This window comes from Peromyscus californicus, unplaced genomic scaffold (assembly GCF_007827085.1).
Source record: "Peromyscus californicus insignis strain IS unplaced genomic scaffold, ASM782708v3 Scaffold_14__1_contigs__length_90479793_seg_2, whole genome shotgun sequence".
Classification (NCBI taxonomy): domain Eukaryota; kingdom Metazoa; phylum Chordata; class Mammalia; order Rodentia; family Cricetidae; genus Peromyscus; species Peromyscus californicus.
In genome coordinates this window covers 21,782,218-21,806,412 of record NW_026294436.1, presented here as the reverse complement: position 1 = coordinate 21,806,412, position 24,195 = coordinate 21,782,218, and the positions used below count along the sequence as shown (strand labels likewise).

Here is a 24,195-nt window from a genome sequence, read left to right as displayed (position 1 = left end):
GGTGAGGCGGAGACAGGTGAAGTAACTTACACCAAGTCCTAGGGTCAGGAAGAGGTCAGAGTACTGCGGGAGCACTCTCATTGCTGACCCGCGGAGTGACGCTCCATGATGGGCTGTTCTAGATCTGGCAAGGAGGAAGGAACCGAGAGGGGCCGCACACAAGCACTGTGCAGTCCTTGGGCCATGCTTTGCTCCTGAGGATGGTCACCTGACTCTGAGTACCGCTAGGCGCAGCTCCCCCTGCCTCTCCAAGAGTCTTAGCAGAGGGCCAAGGGGCAGGAGTCACACCTTGCTGTTGACCCTCTGTGTCACTTCTGTCTGGAATCTGAGGCTCTGTAGATGGCCTTAGCTCAGCAGCTTCATTCCTCAGTGCTGGGATGGCTCAGCCGGGATGGGCCTGGCTCCTCCCAAAGAGATTACCCTGTGGTGCTGAGAGTTAGGACCAGCCACAATCTCCTCTTCTCTTTCCTCAGGTGCCCAGTCCCCCAGATTGTTGCTGCTGTGATGTATCTCTTTCCTCTTCAGAGAGCTGCCATGGAGCCCAGGCTGTCCTAGAACTCACTCTGTAGTTCAGGCTAGCCTCAAACTCCCAATGCTCTTACTTCAGACTCCTAAGTACTGGAATTATAGGAGTGCACTACTATGTCTGGCAGAAAGGAAAAAAAAAAAAAAGAAAACCAGAACCTTCCCATAAGAAAAAAAGGGAGGCTGGGTACGGTGGTGCACCAAACCACGCAATTTTGAGAGGGAGGTGCCTCTCCAGGTCTCTTCTCTCCTTGGCTGCCTGTCTGTGCCAACAGACTTTGAGGAGACCCATAAGTGTGCTGGTGATGTGACATTCTCCAAGTTCCATGGTCTTTAAACCACAATCACAAACAAAATTGTGTGTGTGCGTGCGCGCGCGTGTTTCTATTTCACCTGAATTTTAGCAATGTCCCCTCCCCCTGCCTTTATCCTGTCCCCACCTTAATTAATTGGGCCACCTACTGATGCTCTGGGTTTCCAGCTTCTCCCAGGTACAGTCTTGACTTGCACAAATGTCTCCTTTTCCTGGCAGCCTCCTGGGAGTCCCCTTCTTCATAGATACCCCAACCCCCTGCTAACCCCTCAGCCTCTGCCTTCTGCTCTCTGCCCGCTCTGGTTTTTCCCATCGAGAGCCCTCCTGCCACTTTTAGGCAGGCTGGGAGACATTCTGTCACCAAAGAGGGAGCCAAGAAATGACAAAGCAGAGCAGATAGGCCTTTATTTTAAAAAAAGCATTGTTCTCACATAGGATTTTTGTGCAAAGCCCAAGAGGACGGTCTGTGCTGTTATAGGGATAGAGAGATGCACTTTCCCAGAGAGAAGCGATGTCCTTGTTTGGAAATTTATGAACACTGCAAAATCCAAGAGAACTTGGTGTCATCTTATGTGTTTGGGATTTCAAGGAAGATAGTGTCTAAGTTCTCTCCGATAGGAGGTGTCATCTCGGGGAATAGACTCCACAGAGGAGGCCACACTGGGAAGCCTGAGGTCTTTCTAGGCTTTAGACCTCTTTGGGGTGCTGCAGTAAGCTGTAGCATGACCACAGGTGGCCCTGTTTCTCTCCAGATCTGGTTTTGCCTAGCAAATAGGGGGAGTGTTGGCAAGGTGCCCGCCATAGAGGGGTCTCTACAGACGTGTGAAGTGCTGCTTTTAGTCTTAATTTCTTGTATTCATTATTCATTTATTCTGGTGCTGGAGATGGATCCCAAGTCTTTCAGCATCCTAGGCAGGTGCTCTACCCAGCTTTGTGAGGTAAAGCTAGATGTGTTGGTACCCATCTCTAATCTGAGCATGTAAGGGGCCAAGGCAGGAAGATTGTAAGACCAGTATGGCTACATATCAAAACCCCGCTCTCCAAAAACAGTATGTAATGAGATGTGTCCTTATGTGTTAATAGTTACAATTCAGTTAAATCACTATGATATTAGTAAAGGCATGTTCATTAAGCACTGTTTTACATTGTTAACTCTGATAACTTCATATCACAACTCTCGTCAGGGGAGTGCTAATACCATGGTTATCATTTTACGGGTGAGAGAACGGACATTTAGAGATAGAGAGTGACAGGGTCACACAGTCAGTATGCTGAGACAACGCTAAAGGCAGCTCTGGTGTTCAGTACATGCGCACTGAGTGACTGTGCACCAAGTACCACAGGGACTCCCATGGCCAAGCTCTGCCTCTAAAGAGGTAACTATGGGACAGAGTCACGCGCTAATGGCCCTTTTCCCAAGGGCAGTCTCTCTCTCTCTCTCTCTCTCTCTCTCTCTCTCTCTCTCTCTCTCTCTCTCTCTCTCACACACACACACACACACACACACACACACTCACATAACACACACACCATGGCCGAGGAGGAGAGACTATGTGAATTAGTTTGATTGTGATAGTTATTTCGCAGTGCAAATGTGTATCAAATCAGCAAGTCGCGCACCTTAAATAGATACAATCAAAATAATCCAACATAACTAACTGCAGAGATAAACAACCCGAGTCCTTAGCCCAGGAAGCAGAAAAAGGGCCTGTGTCGCCAGCCTCTTCTCTGGTGTGGGGTGTCTTTTCACCCGCACCCCAGCAGAACCCCAAGCTTGTCTGCCACGGTTTTTTCCTCCCAGAGGGAAAACTCAAGCAGACCAGTTTCCATGGGTCTTTGGGTCTCAGCCAGATCCTAGAGCAGCGTCTCCAGGTGCCCACCCCCTCCAGCATGGTTCTTTCTGCTGCTCCGGGCCCCTCAGTTTCCCAGCATCCCCCCTCTTATCAAACCTGTTCCCTGTCTCCATGGTGACACCGCCTCACCCAGCTTCCTTGGGTGGTCTGGTTGCCTCACAGGGTAAAGCTCTGAGAACATTTTCCTAATGTGCAGCCAGAAGCTTCCACTTCCGGTGCCCAGGGCTACCCGCTCTCCTGGTGCCACACCCTTCACTCCAGCAGCCTCTCCCGTCCTTCCCATCACACCAGGCTGTGTCCAGCTGAGAGGACACATGGCCCCTCTGGGGATCCCAAGGTCTACCGGGAAGAAAGTCTCAGAGTGGAACTGTCAGCCACCCTCCACACCCTCTTGGCTGTCAGTGGCAACAGTTGTGGGCTCAGTGCAAAATGAAAATTGGGTGTCCAAAAATGACTAACAATTTCAGAATGGCAACAGCAGATAATTAAGCCTGGATTCTCCAGAGTATGGGATCCTTCGCAAATGAATAGGCCCCATGCCCTGAACTTAGCAGCCCTGGAGAGTTGTGTATGTGAGTGTGTGTGTTGTGGTATGTGTGCTATGATGTATGTGTGTTGTGCATGTGACATGTGTGAGTATGGTATGTATTTGTGTGTATGGTCTAGGTATGTGTTTTGTGTATGTGTGTGTATATGGTATAGTGTGTATGTTGTATGTGTACATGTGGTGTGGTATGTGGTGATGTGGTCTGTGTAATATGTGGTGTGTGTGTAGTGTGTAGTGTGTGGTGTATATAGTATGTGGCATGTGTAATGTAGTGTGTGTGGTATGTGGTATGTGTGGGGTATGTAGTAGTGTTCATGGATGCGGTATAGTATACATGTGATGTATGGTGTTTATACTGGTGTGTTTGTAGGATGATGTTTCTAGGTGATGTTCTTGTTCATTCAGTGGTGGAACAGCATTTGTGTTTAGGTTTGGGTACCCACTGCAGCCACAGATTAGCTAGATCCCAAAACAGCATCACTGGGCAGTGGATTCTACATGGATGAGGAGACAGACTGAAGGGTGAGCAGAGGCAGGAGGAGTCAGGCTTGTCCAAAGTTACACAGCCCAAGGAAGTTCCCAACATTGAGGGAAAGACCTGGGGAAGCTGCTTTCTTCTCCCAAAGGACCTTCCTGATAGGGAGATACCCCAGGATGCTTTGTAACTTTGAAGAGCCGTAGCTCCAACAGGCAAGCTGATGAATGGAAGAAGTACCTGCCTGTGGGACACATGCACGTCCAGGGCTCTGAACGACAACATAGGAAGGGACACTTGGACACTCAGGTGTCTCAGAATCATGCGGACAAGCCAACACAGCCACAACCAAACCTCAAGCACCCAAGGGTCCAGGTGTCCTCCAATTTCCCCCAAGTCCAAGCATGCAGGAAATGTCAGAGCTGTGTCCTCCGGGTCACACAGCTGGTCTCTTAGGACCATCGTGGGTCAGAGCTGCAGACTTGACAACCTCTGTGCTGGGAGGGTCTGTCTGTCACTCTGTTTCCTGAAGGGTCCTGGCACCATCCTTCACACTGTGGTGTCAGTGTGGAGGATCTGGGCTTTGGATTCTCTGCTGGGCCTCCCTCCTCCAATCCTTGCATCCCTTCCCCTTCCCCTTCTCCTGGCACCAGCCCCACCCCTTTCCCTTTTTCGAGAGGTAGGCTGAAAGGGACTCCCCCACCAGACACCATTTGAAATCCACCCTCAGGCCCCACCCGGCCCCTCTACAGCAGCTGGGCTGGGTGCTTGTCTGGGGCAGGATGTGGGGTGTGGGGTGTGGGGGTGCAACCCCCTCCTCCACAGGGGAGAACAATGAAGCCGCTGGCCTTGGTGGTGAGGTGGAGGGAGTGGGTGGGGGGCATGGAGCTGCATCAGAGCCTCTGAGTGCGGCCCCTGGGGGGACAGCTGAGTGATGAGGCCTGAGTCACATGCCCTGCGTGCTCCTTGAACTCCCGCTCTCCTGCCTGTCAGGACACATCCAGAAATGCACAGGGTAAATATTTAGAGGTAATCGTTTTTTTTTTGTGTGTGTGGCACCTCGCACCTCCTCCTTACTGAGGATGAGCCAGGCCTGGGATTCAAGGGAGAGGAGTCCAGGTAGACTCAGGATTGTAGCCTGGGCCTCTGTGATCACTGCTTCAGAGCCAGGGCATCATTCGGGTTGAGCCCAGGCTAATATCCACCAAGGATGTTCCTCTTAGTTCCGCTGGCCCTTGTCTTCGCTGCGACCAGTGTGCCAGCTGCAGCCTCCACTGAGCCTAGGCTAGCCCCACAGGCCTGCAGAAGGCCCCTCCATTTCCACAGGATAGAGAGGAGGGAGTACAGAAAAGAGCAGCCTATGTTGTGCATGCCAGTTTTCTTGGCTTTACCCTGCATGGAATGTCCTCCTTCCTTGGAAGACATGGAGTCGGAGCCCAAGCTTTATCAAAGATAAAACATTTGAGACTAAACAGTCTTTTTATAGACTGGAGCTGGGCTTTCTCGGCACATGCTCCCCACCATTCCCAGCCTGCTCTGAGCATGCATGGAAAGCAAACGTGTTTCTGGGCACATGGAAGCTGGGAGGTTTGAGGGTGAATTGTACTCATGGGAAAAGGGGAAGCCACGGGAAGACCTATGCTGCTCGGTGATGTGGTCCACCTCTGGAGCCCGAGGGAGCGGCACACAGAGGCAAGAATCAGGAGTTTGAGACAGGATGGAGCCCAAATTGTCAGGCATGTGCCTGTAACTTCAGACACCGCTGCTCACTCAGGCACAAACAGAAGAGAACGTTAACAAACCAAGCCGTTGGCTCTCCACTTACAGAGTTTCTTGCGTATAAGATACCAAGGGGAAGTTGGGAGGAAGAAGGTAAATAGTTATTAAGTATGTACTATTTACCAGGCAGTCTGCAAACATTAGCTCACTTAATCCTCACAAAGACCTTACCTATTAATTTTTTTTTTTAATGGATGAGGAAATGGAGGGTCATAGTGGTCAAGATAGGTAACCAGAGGAGAAATTTGATTTGGGGGCTTCCTGACTCCACTCAATCCTCTTTTATTTGTTTTTTAATTTAATTTTTTTAAAATTTTGTGTGCATTGAGGGAGAGGAGTGTCTAGTGATCACAGAACTAAGTTCGGGAGTTGGTTCTCTCTTTCCACCATGGTTCCAGGGAATGCACCTAGGTTGTCAGCCTTGGCAGCAGGTCCCCTTGTACACAGAGACATATAACTGGCCCTTTCTGTTTCCTGAATGAAAAATAGCAGCTCTCCTGGGATTATGGTAAGGATTAAATGGAATTATTTGGATAAAGGCTAGTCAGCGCCTGGTTTTAAGGAGTGTCTTCAGTTGATGTGGTTACAGTGACGGTTGTGTGTGCGGGCATCTTAGGGAATGGTATCCCAAGTTCTTTCGGATAATATGGGCAACTTAGGATGATTTAGATGGCGAATACACATAGAGACCAGCTCCGCACATCCAGCTACTCAGGTACCTGGGCATCTTCTGGAAAGTGCCAAGAGGTCAAGAAAGGCAGAGGTCTAGGGAAGCAGAGTTGCACGTGGTTACTGTGGCCAGAGAGCCTGTGGGGTCAGGATGGAGGAACAGTGGGAAGCCCTGGGCAGGTGGAGGAACAGTGGGAAGCCCTGGGGCCCCCCAAACAGGGCTGGAGCTGAACATCTCAGATGGTACAGGTGGAACTCACAGCTTTCTCTCCACTTTCCACTCAGAGACCTCAGTATGAACAACCTCACGGAGCTTCAGCCGGGTCTCTTCCACCACCTGCGCTTCCTGGAGGAGCTGTGAGTTGATGGTTGGCTGGGAGTAGGGGAGTGGGGGGTGGGGGTCGGTGGGTGGGACTCTCTGGTCAACAGTGGTAGGGACCAGGGCTCCCCAGAGCAAGGCGGAACTCCAGAAAGAAAGGAAAAAGTGGGGCTTGGGAAACGAGTATTTAGTTGAGACGGGCTGCGTGGGTGACTCCCAGAGGGCCTGTGTCAAGCCATGTGGCACTGCAGGTCTGAGCCAAAGCTCCTCGTAGCTCTTCCTCCTGCCTTATTTTCTTTCCCCTAAAGACGAGAGTTTCACTATATAGCTCAGGGTGGTCTAAAATTCACTAGTGTAGCTCAAACTGGTCTTGAACTTGCTATTTTCCTGCCTTAGCCTCCTGAGGGCTGGGATTTCATGCCGGAGCCACCACACCCAGCACAGCTTTTCCTCCTTTAAAAACAATTCTCTGTGTATGGGTTCATGTAAGTCTGTGTGCCACATACAGGCCAGTTGTCCCAGGAGACAGAAGAGGACGTCAGATTCCTTGAAACTGGAGTTACAGATGGTTGTGTGAGCTGCCATGTGGGTGCTGGGAATTGAACCCAGGTCCTCTGGGAGACCAGGCAGTGTTCTTAACCACCCAGCCATCTCTCTAGGCCCTGGCTTTCACTCGTTTTCCCACCTTTCCCGGGAAATCACCTTTGAACTGCTGTCATTCCTAATACCAAGGCTGTCTACCTGCAGGAGGGAATGCTCCGTGTGGATGGGGCTAGTGGTGGGCAGGCAAGCCAGCTTTTAAAGGCAGCAGAGGTCATTCTGAAGTGGGTGTGGCACAGCCTGGATGGGAGTGCAAAGGAGAGCTAAGGCCAAGGCATTTGGTAAGGCTGACTTTCCATCTCCCACTCTGAGAAGGGGCTGGACCTGTGTTAAAGGCCCTGCCTAAAGGAGTTATCTACCACCTAGGCCCATTTACAGAAGCCAAGTGTGGAGACCCAAGTGTCACCTTTTAAAGCAACAGATGTCAAATAAAGAGACTAGAGACAGAGTCCCCCTCAGTGGTGGAGACTCACCCGGGCACACTAGCTCTGTCTCTGAGCTGTAATGTCATCGTGAGATAACAATTTTAAACACTACCTTCTAAATTGGGTGTGGTGACACATGCCTCCTGTTCTAGCACAGGGGAGGCTGAGAGAAGAGGACTGTAAGTACTAGGTTATCCTGGACTACCTAGTGAGGTCCTGTCAAAAAACAACAACAAGCCGGGCGGCGGTGGCGCACGCCTTTAATCCCAGCACTCGGGAGGCAGAGCCAGGTGGATCTCTGTGAGTTCGAGGCCAGCCTGGGCTACCAAGTGAGTTTCACGACAGGCTCCAAAGCTACACAGAGAAACCCTGTCTCGAAAAACCAAAAAAAAAAAAAAAAAAAAAAAAAAAAAAAAACCAACAACAACAAAACCCCAAACAACAACAACAACAACAACAAAACAACACACACACAAACCAAGTCACAGTTTCCTTATCTGAAATTTGGGGGGGTAATACAGGTTGAGCATCTCAATCCAAAAATCTGAGATCTGTAATTTTTTTTTTGAGACAGGGTCTCAGTATGTAGCCCAGGCTAGACTAGAATCTTCTATGTAGCCAAGGCTGGCTTTGAATTCATGATCTTCCTGGCCCAGGCTTCCAAGTACTTGGATTACAGGTGTGTACCACCACACCTAAATTTAAAATCTGAAACTTTTTGTACACTGATGGGTCACCACAGTGGGTAGTTCTGCACCTGACTTCATGTGCTAAGTTGAATCAAAGCACAGAGCACTGAAATTATTGTAGGAGTCAAGAATTGTACCTCTCAGTATTGGGGTAATCACGCAGCATGTTTGAAGATGGCCTCCATCTTCAGCACCCTGCCCCTCCTCAAACAAGACAATATTGCGTAAAACTACCTTCAGGCTCCGTGTTTATAAAACAATCAAATTTTGGTTTAGTTGGTGAGATGCTCAGGGAATAAAGGCACTTACCACCAAGCCAGACTACCTAAGTTTGGTCCCCAGAAACCACAGGGTGGACGGAGAGAACCTCAGGTTGTCATTTGACTAGCACATGTGTGTCCATGGCACATAGCCACCCACCCACACACACACAAACACACACCAAATAAATACAAGTGAAATCAAATAAAATCAAGTGAATTTATGTTTAAACTTGGACCCATACCCTAGACAGCTCATTATCTAGATGCAAATATTTGGAAATCTGAAAGAACCTCAACACCGAACACCCCTTGGCTCCGAGCATTTCAAATATGGAATACTCACCGCATCCTGCACCTCCCAGGATTAACCGTGAAACAGGCTGATGCCTGAGGTGGACAGTAAACCGCAGTGCTCAGTAAATGGCCTGCCTTGACACCAGCCTACCTCCTGTGCTCCAAGACTGGAGCTCCCCCTTCACGGATCACCTGGCAACACCGTTGACCTCTGTGTCTTTGCTTCCAGGCGGCTTTCTGGGAACCATCTCTCACACATCCCCGGGAAGGCATTCTCCGGCCTCCACAGCCTGAAAATTCTGTAAGTAGAGGCTACCATGTCTCACATAAACATCGTGTGGCGCTGAGAATGCGGCCAGAGGGGTCTCGTCACTCTTCGAGTCTGGCTTTGCTCCTTGTTTCCTTATCTCCACTTTCCATTTCACTCATTACTTTCATTTCTTCGCGTTCCCTCATCTGATGTGTAAACAAAGATTAAGAGGAGCCCAAAGTCCCTGGCAGTCCTTCGGAGAGGAGGCAACTTGGTTTATGAACAGTGATCACTGTAGGGCTCAGTGGAGGTTTATTTATTTATTTTTTACATTTATCATTTATTTATGTGTGTGTGTGTGTGTGTGTGTGTGTGTGTGTGTGTGTGTGTGTGTGTGTTGCATGAGTGTGGAGGCCGGAGGCCAGCTTTGGAGTTGGTTCTCTCCTTCCGCCATGTGGGTCCCGAGGATAGAACTCAGGTCATCAGGCCTGGTAGCACATGCTGTTACTCAGGGAGCCACCTCACTGGTCCTTTGTTTTCACTTTTGAGGGCTGGGGATGTAGTTCAGTTGGTAGAGTGTTTACTTAACATGCATGACGCTCTGGGTTAGGTCCCCAGCACTGTAGAAGTCAGGCATGCTGGTACATGCCTGTAATCTCAGAACTCAGGATGAGCAAGAAGTCCAGAGGACCAGACTGCTTCAGCCATGAAGCGCTTGCCATGAAATCACGAACCTGAGTTGAATCCCTAGACTCCACTTAAAAAGCCAAGTGTGATGGTTAGTGCTTATAATCCCAGCACTTAAGAGGCGGAGGCAGGTGGATCCCTGGGACTCAGTTGCTAGCCAGCCTAGACTCATTGGAGAACCCCAGGTCCCAGTGAGAGACCTTGTCTAAAAAAAAAAAGAAAGGCCGGGCGGTGGTGGCGCACGCCTTTAATCCCAGCACTCGGGAGGCAGAGCCAGGCGGATCTCTGTGAGTTCGAGGCCAGCCTGGACTACCAAGTGAGTTCCAGGAAAGGCGCAAAGCTACACAGAGAAACCCTGTCTCGAAAAACCAAAAAAAAAAAAAAAAAAAAAAAAAAAAGAAAGAAAGAAAAAGAAAGAAAGCAAGGTGATTGGTTCCTGAAGAAGAACGTCTGACGTCTTCTAGTCTCTGTGTGCACACAAAGCCACACAGTGCATCTGAACTACCATGAACAGCTGTACATATGCACACACACCAAAGTTCAAGGTCATTCTCAGCTACATAGTTCAACCCACCCCCCCCTTTTTTAAAAACAGTACTTTTTAAGCTTAGTTTAGTTTTGCTTTAGTTAGCATACGAGACAATGGGCTTTATTTTCACTTGTGTTAAAATCATTTAACTGTCCCGACTAAGGAGCTCGCTCGTGACACTGGCAGGTGGGAGAGCAGTGTTTGCCGTGACGTTTCATCTGTACATGTCATTGTACTTTGCTCGTATCCACTTCCCCATCACCCTTCCATCCTTCAGCTCTTCGACTGACTTTGTGGTTGGTTGGTTGGTTGGTTTGTCTTTTTTTGTCTTTGGATTTTTGAGACAGGATCTTTCTATGTGGACCTGACTGACCGGCAACTCAGCGATTTGATATGTAGACCAGGATGCCCTCGAATTTGTAGGGATTCCCTTTGTCTCCGCCTCCTGAGTGTTAGGCGTACAAGTGTGAGCTGCCACGTCTAGCTTTTCCTCTCCTCTTTGTTTCCCTCTCTGTCTCTGTCTCTGTCTCTGTCTCTGTCTCTCTCTCTCTCTCTCTCTCTCTCTCTCTCTTTCTTTTTGAGAGAAGGTTTTGCTTAGCTCAGGATAGCCCTTCCTGTCTGAGATTCTGAAATGCTGGGATTACAGCTTCCATGTTTTCCCCTGGTCTCTGACCTTCAGCTCTCTGCTATCATCACTGGGAAGGACTGTCCTTCAAATCAGGCCTCCTCCTCCAGCCCCTCCACACCTTCTCAGGTTGGGAGAGGACCTGGCATTCTCTCACTTAGCTCTTCTTGCTAGGGAGCTGTCAGCCCAACGTAGAGAAGGGAAGGCTGGGGCACCATCTCCTCCCACCCCAACCCCCGATGCACCTTGTCCTAGCTAAGTCCATCTTTCCAAGAGGGGTAAAGGTGGGAGGACATGGGAAGAAGTGGATACAGAGCTGAAGACGGATGGAGACCCCAGAGAGGGCACAGCATCCCAGGGACCAGTGTGGGAAGAAGATGAGCGTTTGAGGGGCTGATCCTAAAGCAACAGAATGACCACTTGGGGCTTCCCTAAGGTAGGGCGCTCCTTTCCAGTTCTGTTGTTTGGCCCTGACTCGACTTGCAGTTCTTCTTGGTACTGTTGTACAGGTTGTTGGCTTTGCAAAAGCATCTGGTGGAGGGGAGAGGGCCTGAACTCCAGTTCTGTGCCCGGGTTTGGAATGGTACCCTCCCAAAGGCAGATCTCTTTCTTGTTTCCCCAGAGTGGCTCCTGGCTGACAGTGGTCCTTCCTCTGGAGCTCCCTGCTTCCAGATGGTCCTCAGTGTGTATCTCAGCATTTTCCATCTCTGGTATCCCCAGCGCCTCTCTCCAACTGCCGCTAAATCTCTGATCCAGGGCTCCGAGGCCTCTGTGTATTTATTCTTCATTCTCCCTTACTGTGGCTCCCAAGAATCCTTGGTCCCCTCCTCTCTGCTCTGCCTCTCTGTTACCAGCATCTCAGTTCTTCCTGCCCTTCTGTCTTACTCTCTATAGCTGCCCAGGGTACAGGGGGGAGTGGGGGAGGAGACATCTCGAACTCACAACGCAGTGTAGGCAGCCTGCTTGGTGGCGTATCTGTGCCCAGTGGCAGGTTCAGACCTGCAGCCGGATTAGAGTGCAGGGTTCTGTTTGCTGGGTCTTCAGAAGATGTGAGGCTCACGTCCCGTTCCTAAGGCTCCGGCTTAGAGATGAGCCTCCTCTTTCTTCTCTGCCTGCATTAGGCAATAAATCAAAGCCTGGAAGAAACCGCAGCCCGCCCGCCCCCTTTCAACCAGCGGCGCCTGGGCCCAGTGAGCAGGTTGGCCAAAAGCTGTGGGTGGGAGCCAGGACAGCCAGGCTGCTCACCCCCACTTTGCCAGTGACCCCCATTTTCCTCCATCTTTGAAGACCGCCAATCACTAAAGCCTTGTGTCTACAGGGCTCCCTGTTCAGGGATAGTGGGGGACCCCACTCTTCTCCCCCAGAGCTTCAGAACAGGAGATTCCGTGTGTCCTGGGTGCAAAGTTCTTTCTGACATCCAATGTCACTGTCTGTGGTTGCAGGTCCTTGTTTCTCAGACCTATAAGAAAACTGGAGCAGTAGCGCCCCACCTCCTCCCCGTGCCAGCCCAAGAGCTTCTCTCTGTACAAGAAGACCATAGCTTTCTATGTTCAGACCCTTCCCAAGGCTGTAGCTTCTTTTCTCCGAGGCCTGGCCAGGCTGAGAGGAAATGGGGACAGTGGACTGGACGGCATGATGGATGCTCTGCTTCCTTGTCGTCCTGGAAGCAAACAGTGAAATATCTCTCCCTTCCTAAGGGACTGTAGCAGATTCTCCCAGGGGGCCTCCCAACACTGGCCTTGGCCCTCCTGTCCTCTGAGGGTTCTCCAAGTCCTCAAACTTAGAGCTTAGAGCAGGCCTGACCAAGAGAGAGGGTCTAACCTCACAACAGTCTGCCCCACTGAGGCTGCGAGGGCCCAGATGCTAAATTCACAGAGCTGCGCTAAGGGAAACCACACTCCTACTGCCCCAGACATGGACCTCAGACTCTCCTGCCCACTGTGCAGGGCATAGGGCAGCTGCAGGCAGAGCTCCTGGACCTGGTCCCAGCCCAGGCGTTATGTGTATGTGTTGGGCTTCCCCACACTACCTTTCCTCAAAAGTTGTCATCTTAGAAAATGAGCGAGGTCTAGTCTTGGCCCTTCCCATCATCTGCAGACCGTGCAGGAACAGCAGCCACCCTGGTTCAGGTCGACGTGGCCCCATCTAGAACATCTCTGCTGAGCCTCAGCTGCCTTGCACCAGATCTAGATTTGAGAACAGAGGTGGAGGGAGGCCCAAGGGCTTGCCTCTGTTCTCTGCCTCTAGGAACCTGGGCAGGAGGTTTCTCCAGGGGGCTCTGCTCCTGGATAGAGCCCAGAGCCCAGAGTTTGTGACTGGGGGTTCCTAGCCAGTGTCCTCTCAGTAAAGACTAAAGTTGTAGAAGCTGTCCTCTGCGTCTGATCTTGGCCCATCATCTAAAGCCTGGCTGGAGGCAGAGAGGAGCACAGGGGAGTGAGATCTCCGACCCAGGAAATCAAGTGCAGCATCGACTGTAGCCCTCTCCACGATGTACGGACTATCTCAGGTGGACATTGACTGCTTCCCCTCCCTCTGGACTTGATGGATTGAATGGAACCGACCTGGGAGGGACTCACATTGCTTGGGAGCGCTGAGCTCTCCAGCCTGGCTTTTGAGAAGGCTACAAGGAACCCAGGGAGACCTCCTAAGCTGCTCTTCAGTGAGAGGCCAAGGCTTGACCCATCCTCCCAAGGGACTAGATGGCAGAAAGTGGGGCTCTTTGGCAGCAGAGAGGCTTGAGGCTAGACTCAAGGCCTCACCAGAAGTGGGGCAGCAGGGAAAACGCTTAGATTTCTACTTTCTAAATCTTAATTTTCTTCCTTTTAAAATGAGAGAGTTGGAATGAATTCCTCTGTATTTTTAGTTGCAGAATTGAAACCCAAACCCCAAACATTGGCCGGTGGTAATGGTGCATACCTGTACCCTTTTCCCTGAGGAAGCTGAGATACAGGCTCATTGAGTTCAAAGGCAGGTTGGGCTATATATCAAGACTATCTTAAAAAAAAAAAAACAAGGCCTGGGACTGGAGATGTGGATCAGAGGTTAAGAGCACATGCTGCTCTTACAGAGAACCAAGGCTCAGTTTCCAGCACTCACATGGTAACTCACAACCACCCTTAACTCCAGTTTCAGCAGTTCCAACATCCTCTCCTGGTCTCCTTGGGTACCAGGCATGTACATGGTGCACATACATACATATAAGCAAAACATTCATAAACATTTAAAAAATTCATTAGCAGAGTACTTACTTAGCATGTACAAGGCCCTGGGTTCAATCCCCACATGGGGAAAAACAAAACAAAAACTCACCTTATACGGAAATGTGAACACATAAAACTGATGGAGGACATTTTTTTTTACAGGGTGCAGAGGGTGGTGAGCTCCAGACCCTGCCTCACTCATCTGTACAAGTGACCCCAAGGCACTAGATTCACAGGAAGAGCCTTTTGGAGAACACTGGGGGGTGGGAAGAGTTGACTCTTTGCTACTTGTCCCCTGGGTCTCTGAAATTCATGGTTTCTGTTCCCAGATGCTTCTCTGGCAAGAGAGAGGCTCTGAGTACGTTCTTTGTATGTGAGTTGGGGGAGGGTTGCTGAGGACCAGACTTCCAGTGGACACCTGTTCGCACATTGGACTCAACCTGGAGCTTGAAAATTAATGAAGCCATGCCTTTTACAACAAGCAGCCCCAGAGGCTCAAGGGGATTGTTCTGCGGCCTGAGAATTTCTTAGGTGGTTCTAATGTGCATGTAGGGCTGAGAGCAAGGGGTTAAGTCCACTTTGCCTCTCCAGGCACAGCTCTGGTTAAAAAGAGCGCACAAATGCACTGGCCTGGAGTGGGCCTTGGAGCCTGCTCCTAATGTTGTCATTAATGTGATTTGTAACTCTGGGAAAATCACCTCCCCTCTCTCAGTCTCCATTGCCTCACCCTGGAGAATAAAGGGTTGCTTCCTTCTGACAGTCTTTCTGCCCCTTCTGACCCAACCGTGCTTCCATGCAGTATCCCTGGGAAATGAGTCTGGGGACAGCAGGGAAGCGGGTCAGGCCCATCACCAGTGACCAGGCTATACTCCAGCTTACTGGGGATTGATTCATGAAATCCAGACTGTCTGGCCCAGCTTGGGTTGTTGAGGAAATGCTGAGCATCCTGACACTGGAAGGGAGAAGAGTTAGTGTAGCCACAGAGGTGCTCCAGATTCTGTGCTGAGGTTCAACATGGAGACTCTAAAGATCTTCTTAGGGCCAGTGAGATGTCTCAGTGAGCAATGGCACCTGCCATCTCCAGGATCCACGTGGTGGAGGAAAAAAACCAACTTCTGTGACTTTTCTTCGGACCTCTATATGTACACACACACACACATCTAGATCTTTCTAGATCTCATTGTCTAGGACTCAGCAGAAAGAAAGGTGTGAGTAGGAGGTGATGTCAGTGTAGGTGCATTGGGGGTGCTCCTTGGAGGTGCAGCTCACCTGTGCAGCAACAAAAGGTAGCTTTGGGGACCATGGAGAGAGTATGAGCAGCTGTGACCACTGCTTACCCAACCATAGTTTCCCACGTATCCTTGGTCCAAACACATGTAGGAATCATGAGAAGCGAGGCAGCTGGTGGAGATGAGGGTAAAGAGGTACCCACAGCCTAGGAGGAGTGGGAGGGATGGCAGTACCCACAGCAGGCAGTCAGAAACTTTCTACTAGCTCCCTCACCTCGTGCTCAGAGCAGAGGTTTTTCAGGTCCTCAAAGAGCTGCGGAGCTCTGGCTGGGGAGCCATCCTCAGGCCCAGTGTCTGGGCCCCAGTTCCGGGAGAGCAGCCGCCATGTCAGGTGATCATTTCCCCGGCTGTCTTGTCATTTTGTTCTGTGTGGTTGTGTGAGATTGCGTTACTAGTGTTATCACTGAGGGAAGTGTTTGTGGTGTTGGAGATCAAACCCAAAGTCTCACACATGCTAAGCAAGAGCTTATTACTTGAGCTGCATCTCATCTACCATCACTATTGTCATTGTCTCCATCATCATCATCACTATCATCATCATCATATCATCATATCATCATCATCACCATCATCATCACCACCATCATCATCATCATATCATCATCATCATCATATCATCATATCATCATCATCACCACCATCATCATCACTATCATCATCATCATATCATCATATCATCATCATCACCATCATCACCACCATCATCATCATCATCATCATCACCATCATCATCACCACCATCATCATCATCATCACCACCATCATCATCACCACCATCATCATCATCACCACCATCATCATCACCATCACCATCATCATCATCATCATCACCATCATCACTGGGGTAGATGCTAGGACATGCTAGGAAAGTCCTCTGCCAATGAGGTATACCACCAGCCCTTCTGAGCAAAGTCTTATATATATGTATATATGTCTTCTGCAAGTCTCTTCCCTTGAATGAGGAGGGAATTGAGGCTCAGAGAGGGGAAGTGATTTCCTTAAGTCAACCAGCAAGTCGTAGAACTGAGATCAGACAGTAATAGCAATAATTGATTTTATGGGCCAGGGTGCTATGAGTTCTGTCTGCATGGAAGACATTGCTGTGAAGTGGGTACTCTGCAGGGACCATTTTATTCGATCCATGTAACCAACACACAAAGACTTGGTTGTCACAAGTTCATGGATGGAGCCCTGAAGTTTAAGTACTTACGTGGTCACACAGCTGAAGAAGGGCAGAGCTTAGGATCGGGATCCAGGCTATGTTACCTCAGGACTTGGACACGGGACATTATACTTTTAAGTAAGTTGGGAAGACCCAAATTTAAGTTCCATCCATGAAGCAAAGCACTGTCATTAAAAAGTCTCCTTGATGCTCTATCAGCCTGCACAGGACGAACAGGAGGGTAAGAGAACTCCAGCATTACAGTGTGCACAAGGGGGCCGGGCCCTCCAGCTTCTCAGAGCCTTGGGCTCTGCCCCACCTGCAGCCTGGCTCTCCTCCCAAGATGTCTTCCTCCGGTGGCAGGTGGACCCTGGCCCCAGGGGTCCGGAAGCCTGCCTTTGTTCTCGCTTCATGGGATGCTCCTCTCACACACCACCTCACGCCAGCCCTGGCCCCTGCAGCCAGGTGGTGGTGTGCTTCGTTTTCCCACGAAGGACGTTTCTGTATCCCTAAGAGGAGGTCAGCGGTGAGAACAGGTGTGAGTGGCCAGGGTAGCCGCACAGGAGGCACCGATAGCCAGCAGCCTCAAACGTAGGCCCTTCGGCGTTTTCTGGCTCTCTCTCTCCTGTCTTGTGAGAGATGCTGTGTAGTGGAACATGTTCAGACTGGATTCTAACCCTCTGGGGCCCAGACCCAGCCCTAGCACTGTGTGTCCTTCAACACAGATAACAATAGCCCCATAAGGTGGAGCTAAAACCTAAAGGTGGGCACCCTTGAAGCAACAAGGGCCACTTCTGGCCCATTAACTGTTAGATCAGACAAGAGGCCGCTTCTCCTGAAATCTGGCATCACCTGAGCGGTCTTGGAAAGGGTGCTTGCCTCTCAAGGTCGCAGTTTCCTGCTCTGAGCAATATATTGGTGATACGTTTATAAAAGGGAAGTCTGGAGCCCTCGGTGTGGACAACATACTGAGCACACAGTAGGTGCTCACTTTCCAGTGCATCCTGGGAGCCCGGGCAGCTATCGAGGCAGACTCACAGCTCGCTGTCCAAAGGCCTCCTTTGCATTTCTTTTTCCTAATGTATTCATTTAATTTTGTGTGTGTATGGTGTTCTATCTACATGTATGTTTTGGCACCATGCATGTGCAGTGCTCATGTAGTACAGAGGAGGGTGTCAGGTACCTGGAACTGGAGTCACAGACAGCTGTGAGCTACCATGTGGGTGCTGGGAATGGAACCCGTGTCCTCTGGAAGAACAGCCACTGCTCTTAACCATTGAGCCATCTCTCCAGACTGTTTTTTAGTTTATGTGTTTATGTAGTTTTCCTCCTTCCCATTTCTGTACTCAGTATTTTCCTTAGAACTAAGCATGCATAGCTGTTACTCAGAGGGTCCCCTGCGCTTTGGGGTGTGCTGCCCAGCTTAGTTAAAGCCCCTGTTATGTCTGGATTCCCCTGGAGTCAGCAGCACCCCCTTGTAGAGGTGCCCACTTCTCTGTGGTTCCCTGCCGCATGCTCTCCAACCCTCTTCCCTGCACGTAGGCCTCTGGGCCCCCAGGAGTTTCGTGGTTTCTGCCTGCAGGGCCCTCCTGGGTTTTGTGGCTGGCCCTGTCTTAGGCCAGCAGCCTCAGAAACAGCTGTTTAGTGTGTGCTTGTGTGAGATGAAGCCGCCACAGGCTGAGGACGGGACTCGTCAAATACTTCTGCAGACGAGGACCCCGGAAAGCGTATTTTCCCGACGCCCTGATACTTGAGGGGCAGTCTTCAGTCTTACTTTCATCCATGTCTTCCTCTCTCACGAAGAAGCCCTTAGCAGCTCAGCTGGATAGGCAGGGAAACTGAGGCCTGGGAAGTAATTCTGAAACACTTCCCGGACAGAGTTCAGCAGAGTCCCATCTTTCTTTCTCTCTCCTGGTTCTTGAGATCCTTTCTCACTGCAGCCCTGGCTACCCTGGAACTCAGTATATATGGCTGTCCTTGAACTTCCCCCTGCCTCCCACTCACTGGATTAGACGTGTGTGCCTCCACCTGCCCTCCTTTCTCTTCATCACCCTTTTCCCCTCCTGCCATGTCTTCCAAGCCATCTTGAGGACCTCTCCTTCTCCTACCCTGGGCCTTCCAATCCCCCTTGTATCTCAGCAATACCCCCATGCCGCACTAACAAACTCTGGGCTCTGAAGAAGGAGAAGAGGGGGACTTCAAAGGAGGAGCCCCTACCCCACTCCTCCACTCAGTGCCCAGTGCCTCTTAACAGACCTCTCTCTCCCCTTCAGGATGCTGCAGAGCAACCAGCTCCGAGGGATCCCGGCGGAGGCACTGTGGGAGCTGCCCAGCCTGCAGTCACTGTGAGTCACTGGGGGTCCACCTTCTTGGATGGGGGGGTACAACCCAGGCCCTGCCTTAGTTTCCCCCTTCTGCAGCCCACTCACTAGTTGAGATGGTGCTTCTGGCTCTGGTTTCCTGAAGGTTTTGCTGTCATAAGTACGTGTCTATGACACTTGTGTGTTTGCAGGACTGTGGGAACGGAGCCTCCCTAGGTAGGGCCACCAGGGCAGCAGTCCTGAAGCCACTGGCTTTCTGCCACCAGAGCTAGGATGTGGGGTGGAGACGACTGTCCCAAAGAAGCACCAGGAAGGGCTTGTCTCCTCCCCTCAGCTGCCTTTTGCCCTGGAGCTCAGTAGGAGGAGGAGGGGTCCAGGTTCAAACGCCTACTTCCCGACCTACTTAGAGGGGAGAGGGGACTGTGATCATAGACTCTGGGCCACCCAGGATAGAGTCCACCCTCCAGGGAGCCCTGTAGTTCCTCTTTTACCCAGCAGGGGAATCATGGCAACGGGACTAAGCCTGCCCTTGAGAGTGGGAAGAGGTGGCAGGGTTGACGGAAGCTGGTCTTGTCTACCTATTGGGCTGTGTGCATGATATCTATGCTCAACACAGGGCTGGGAACACTGTAAGCGCCTCACACCTGCTTATGGAAGCCAAGTGAAGTTTTTGGTTGCACCTATAGCTATCTATCCAGTGGGATGAATACTTATTTTGGGGAAATCATAGTTGGAGGATAGGACTTAGGTAGGCATGACATTTAGCCTGTAGGAACCTAGGCCTGTGCAATGAGTAGAAAGGACAAGGCGGGCAGTGTTCTTGGATGTAGGTTCTGCTATGGCCCTGCCCAGAGCGTGGACGTGGAAGTCAGACAGTCTTAACCTGCTTTGCTTGTCCTGGAGCAGAAGGAGGGCGACAGGGAAAGTGGCTTTACTCTGGAGTCTACCTTTAAAGAGGGCCCCTGGCCAGCTAGCCACCGCCACTAGAGTTTGGGGTTTCCTCTCGTTGGCTACCTGGGTATACACTGCTTTTGTTGGCCGAGTGGCCCGGGAGGCAGAAGCTGCCTTCCCTCCTCTTCCTCTCGCCTGTCTGCCCTCCATCCCAAAGCGTCTAGGCCTCCGGCCCCAGCAGCCTCTCCCTCCATCCGGCAGGATAGGTAGACGGTATGCCCTGGGAGGCCAAGGTCACTAGATGAAAAGCCCGGAAAGCCTGTACGTGCTGTCTTGCTGGCAGACTAAACATTTGCTTAGGGCACCAGCAAAGAACTGGGAGAGCCAAAAATAAGACGTGGTGGATGGGGTGGGGGAGGCTTGACATTTCAATCAAAGCATCAAACAGACTCATAGGAAAAACTTGGACTTATTTTGAAGTTAAATCATTAATTGAAAAAAAAAAGTGAGTCACACCTTTTGCTGAAGGTCTCTGAAGGTCTTGTCTTCAGAGCAGGCCTGGCACTTGGAGTTAGATGCACAGTTTCCCTCAAGTGTTCTGAGAAGTGGGCTGTTCCCTGGCTTGTCAGACCAAAGCATTCATCCCAGCCCCATTACACCCCTCTGCTTAGGCAGCTGAGGGTGGAAACCAAGGCAGACAACGGGTAGGTGTGGCCTCTCGCTAGCCTGAGAACACCAGCCTGCTAGAGAGAGCATAACTTCAGACCCTGCCTCTGATCTTGGCTACATGCCTCAGTTTCTCCATCTTCAAAGTGGGGATCATGAGCGTATCCTGCTCACCTCTAAGGGCTTTCCTGAAAAGAACACCTAGAATCCACAAGAGAGGGCTGGAGAAACAGAAGGCTGCTCACAGCTGTGACAGTGTTCTTCTGTCTATCCAGTCATCGGTTCCTTCATTTCAAAATATTTCTGAGGCTGTACCAAGTCAGTAAAATTTGTAATAGGTCTTGAAGATTGGGAGATGTCAATCATGTGGAGAGGCGGGGAAAGGACATGATGGACAGAGGGACCACAGGGTGCTGAGGTAGAGAGGTCAAAGGGGAAGAAATTGAGTGAGCACTAGGGAGTTTAGCTGAACTCTGTGTGTGTGTGTGTGTGTGTGCATGTGCATGCGGGTGTGCGTGCGTGTGTGTGTGTGCGCGCGTGCGTGTGTGTGCGCGCGTGCGTGTGTGTGTGTGTGTGTGTGTGTGTGTGTGTGTGTGTGTGTGTGTGACTGGTAGGCAGGGCAGCGGCAGAGAAAGAACTGAAATTAGCAAACGATACCATCTGGCAAGTGGCAATCACTTTGTTAAGGATTTGGATGCCACGATGATAGAAGGGAGCCACAGAAGGACTTTGAGCAGGACAGCAGTGGGAAAGTTTATGTTTTTGAAAAGTCCCCTTTTGGCCGGGCGGTGGTGGCGCACGCCTTTAATCCCAGCACTCGGGAGGCAGAGCCAGGCGGATCTCTGTGAGTTCAAGGCCAGCCTGGGCTACCAAGTGAGCTCCAGGAGAGGCGCAAAGCTACACAGAGAAACCCTGTCTCGAAAAACCAAAAAAAAAAAAAAAAAAAAAGTCCCCTTTTGGAAGCAATGACGGGGACTGAGGGGTTGGGGTGAAAGCCAGGCCGCCCAGAGTGACGGTGGCCAGAGGACAGGCAGGGGCAGCAGTGACGGGGAGAAGTCGGTGGGCTCTGAAAACTTCAGGCACTCAGGAAGCAGACTTCTCTACACTCCCACCTCAGCTCCTCCGTGGGCTTCCTGGAAGGCCTGGGCAGGTTACTCAACCTCCATCCTGTTTCTCCTTATCCACACAACCACGGCAGTGTTGGCATCCACTCATCTCGAGGGCCTGGCGTGGGATGAGTTCAAGGTACGGGAGAGACTTGGAACAGGGCCTCCTGCTGTCACGGCCAGAGGTGTTAGCAGCCGCTGACCGTGGGAGTCGGGGGAGGGGAGGAGTCACACCGACACCCGGTTCTCTGGCTTTGACATCATGGTAGAAGGAGAATCTGGTCACTAAGAGCTTGGCACGTGGTGGGACTCATGCAGAACGTGAGCCCTGGCTTAACCAAGGTGATCAGCAGCCCAGATAAACCAGAGGTTGTTCGTTCTGTCTCCAGGGTGCAGGTGTGTGTGTGTGTGTGTGTGTGTGTGTGTGTGTGTGTGTGTGTGTGCATGTACAATCATGCATGTATATGCATGTGTACATTAACATTTTCATATGTGGGGGAGGGGGAGGAGGAAGTACCTAACGTGAGCACTCAGAATGGCGGGTATTATTATATCCTGAGCTTTTGGAAAGTGGAGGAGTCTGGGAAAGACCCCCTCAGACACTGAAGGGAGGTGCTCCCCACCAAATTCAGTCCCCATCATGTCAGATAGCAACAGTAAGACCAGGCTTTGTTAGCAGGCTGAAAGGACAAATGTAGCCGAGGCCAGTGTCCTAGATCTGTCCATCGGCTCCACGTGCAGCATCTACCATGGGACTTCTTCATCACCGCTCCCTTACCAACTTCCCTCAGCTAATGGATGGGTGAGGAGACCTGCAGGAAAGTTTTGGGGGCTCTCCAAGGTGGAGTTATTGAGGCACCTGCAGGCATACTTCAGCTGTGGGGTTCCAAAGGCTGTGAAGGAGGCCTTCTTTTGATGGCCACCATTCAAGACCCTCCTTCTTCCCTAGAACAGGAGCAAATGACAGTGTCCTGCTTTCTGTCTGGAGCTGGTGCATCAGAGAGGCACAGAGTCACATCTTTCCATGCTCTCCTGTAGCTCGGGCTGCCCTCCTTAGAACCGGCAAGATGCACAGTGCGCCTCATGTCCTCCGACACCTCCATATGGGGGTGACTCTGTTCTCCTGGAGCCATGCAGGGCTCAGCCCTGTGGATGATCCTATCTTCTACCAGCTAGAACCAGACACAAGGAACAGGAACTAGGTATGGGGAGTCCAGTGTGGGACTGGGGAGGGGGGCGGGGCAGCCAGCCTGCATTCCAGGGGCCATGTACTGAGTTGGATGTGGCACATGAGCTATTTGGTTTGGCACCTGGACTGGCAGCATCCTACTCCCCCTCCTCCAGTACCCCCCTCGGCACACACTTACTTCCTCCCGGACCAGCGTGGGAGGAGAGTGCAACCACACCAGACATGTCACACCAGGCATGAATCCAGGCCAAGAGAAACCACTGCAAGCCCGCAGAGCCTGGGGCTAGATAGAAACGGGGTGGGGGTGAGGTAGCGCCCTGGGGAGAGCCCATGGAGAAGCAGAAACAAAGCTCTCAGAGTCAGCACCAGGCTGGGCTGGATCTGGGCATCTTGGGAAACCCAGTGACAAGAAAAGAAAAATGGAAGAGGACAGAAAAGAACTCAGTCTTAGAAGCCCTGGGGAGTGTGTATCACCAAAGGCAGCCACTTGGCAATGGCCATTGTGCTAATCTTGAAAGCCCTTCCAGGTTGCTTCTAGTTGTGACCATTTGATAACGAGGCAGCTAAAGCCCATCCAAGTTCAGTACTTGCTGGAGGTCCACAGCTAGGATAGAACAGAGGTGGGTTTTGGTTTGGTTCAGACTCCATAGAACCAAGGTCTTCACTTTGCCCTTTAATACCCTTTCAAAGCTCTGATACCTTAGGGTCCAGAGATTTGGGTTGAAGTCTTGGCTTTATCACTAGCTGTCAATCATCTCTCCTCTTTGAGCCTAGGGTTCTCCATCTCCGAGGTGGGAAGGTCAAATAAGGTGACTGGACAGCCAAGCTTTCAAGAGATTATCCTGCCTGGAGATGGTAACTTCCCAATAGGGTCCTTGGTCCTGTTCTGGAGTGGCTGATGACTCCTGAGACTTGTTCACTCAGTTGTACTGTCTGTGCCGTGACCGTGTTCTCTGTGAACCTTTCTAGCACTCCGGGAATGCAGCGGAGTTGGACAGGGAGAGGAAAAACATGAATGTGTTCAGGAGAAAATGACCAAGCCTTCGGTTCCATGCCAGATGTCCCCTGAGGAGAGGCGTAAGAGGGGGGTTCCTGGGAAAGACAAGGCCCCTCCCTCCATACCGTGACCTGCTTTGAAGGGACAGCTGTACACAGACTAGTGCCCCAGGCAAGGTTAATAAGAGCAGCATGCAGATGGCACTTGGTGTGTGACAGACACTTGCTCCTGTCACCAGTCTTCACATCCCTCCTGTGGGACCAGAATTGCTGTTGATTTCCCTCCGTCACTCCACAGATGAGCATCCTGAGACACAGAGGGGTGACGTTATAGCAATAGAGCCACCATCAGAACTCAGGTGGCCCTGAGAGGAAGCCACTCACACATTTACTGCACCTAGATGCCTCCAAGGCGGGGTCTGAGTGGCAGAGGAAGGTGGCCGGCTCAGGGCATTGGCTATATTTGGGGACCAGGGTATTTCTAGGGCACCTGCTCCAGGAGCTGTTGAGTTCTGCCATAGGTGCCTGGGGAT

General features: G+C 51.1%; 1 protein-coding gene across 3 annotated transcripts in view; it reads left to right on the top strand.

Annotated features, from left to right (window-relative positions):
* The window catches only part of Lgr6 (leucine rich repeat containing G protein-coupled receptor 6), a 122,420-nt gene that overhangs the window by 22,304 nt on the left and 75,921 nt on the right, over nucleotides 1-24,195 (top strand). For all 3 annotated transcript variants that reach the window (XM_052737030.1, XM_052737031.1, XM_052737029.1), the window contains exons 2-4: nucleotides 6,447-6,518; nucleotides 8,981-9,052; nucleotides 18,767-18,838. In XM_052737030.1, the coding sequence (XP_052592990.1) occupies nucleotides 6,447-6,518; nucleotides 8,981-9,052; nucleotides 18,767-18,838 (216 nt within the window). The remainder of the gene's footprint in view (nucleotides 1-6,446; nucleotides 6,519-8,980; nucleotides 9,053-18,766; nucleotides 18,839-24,195) is intronic.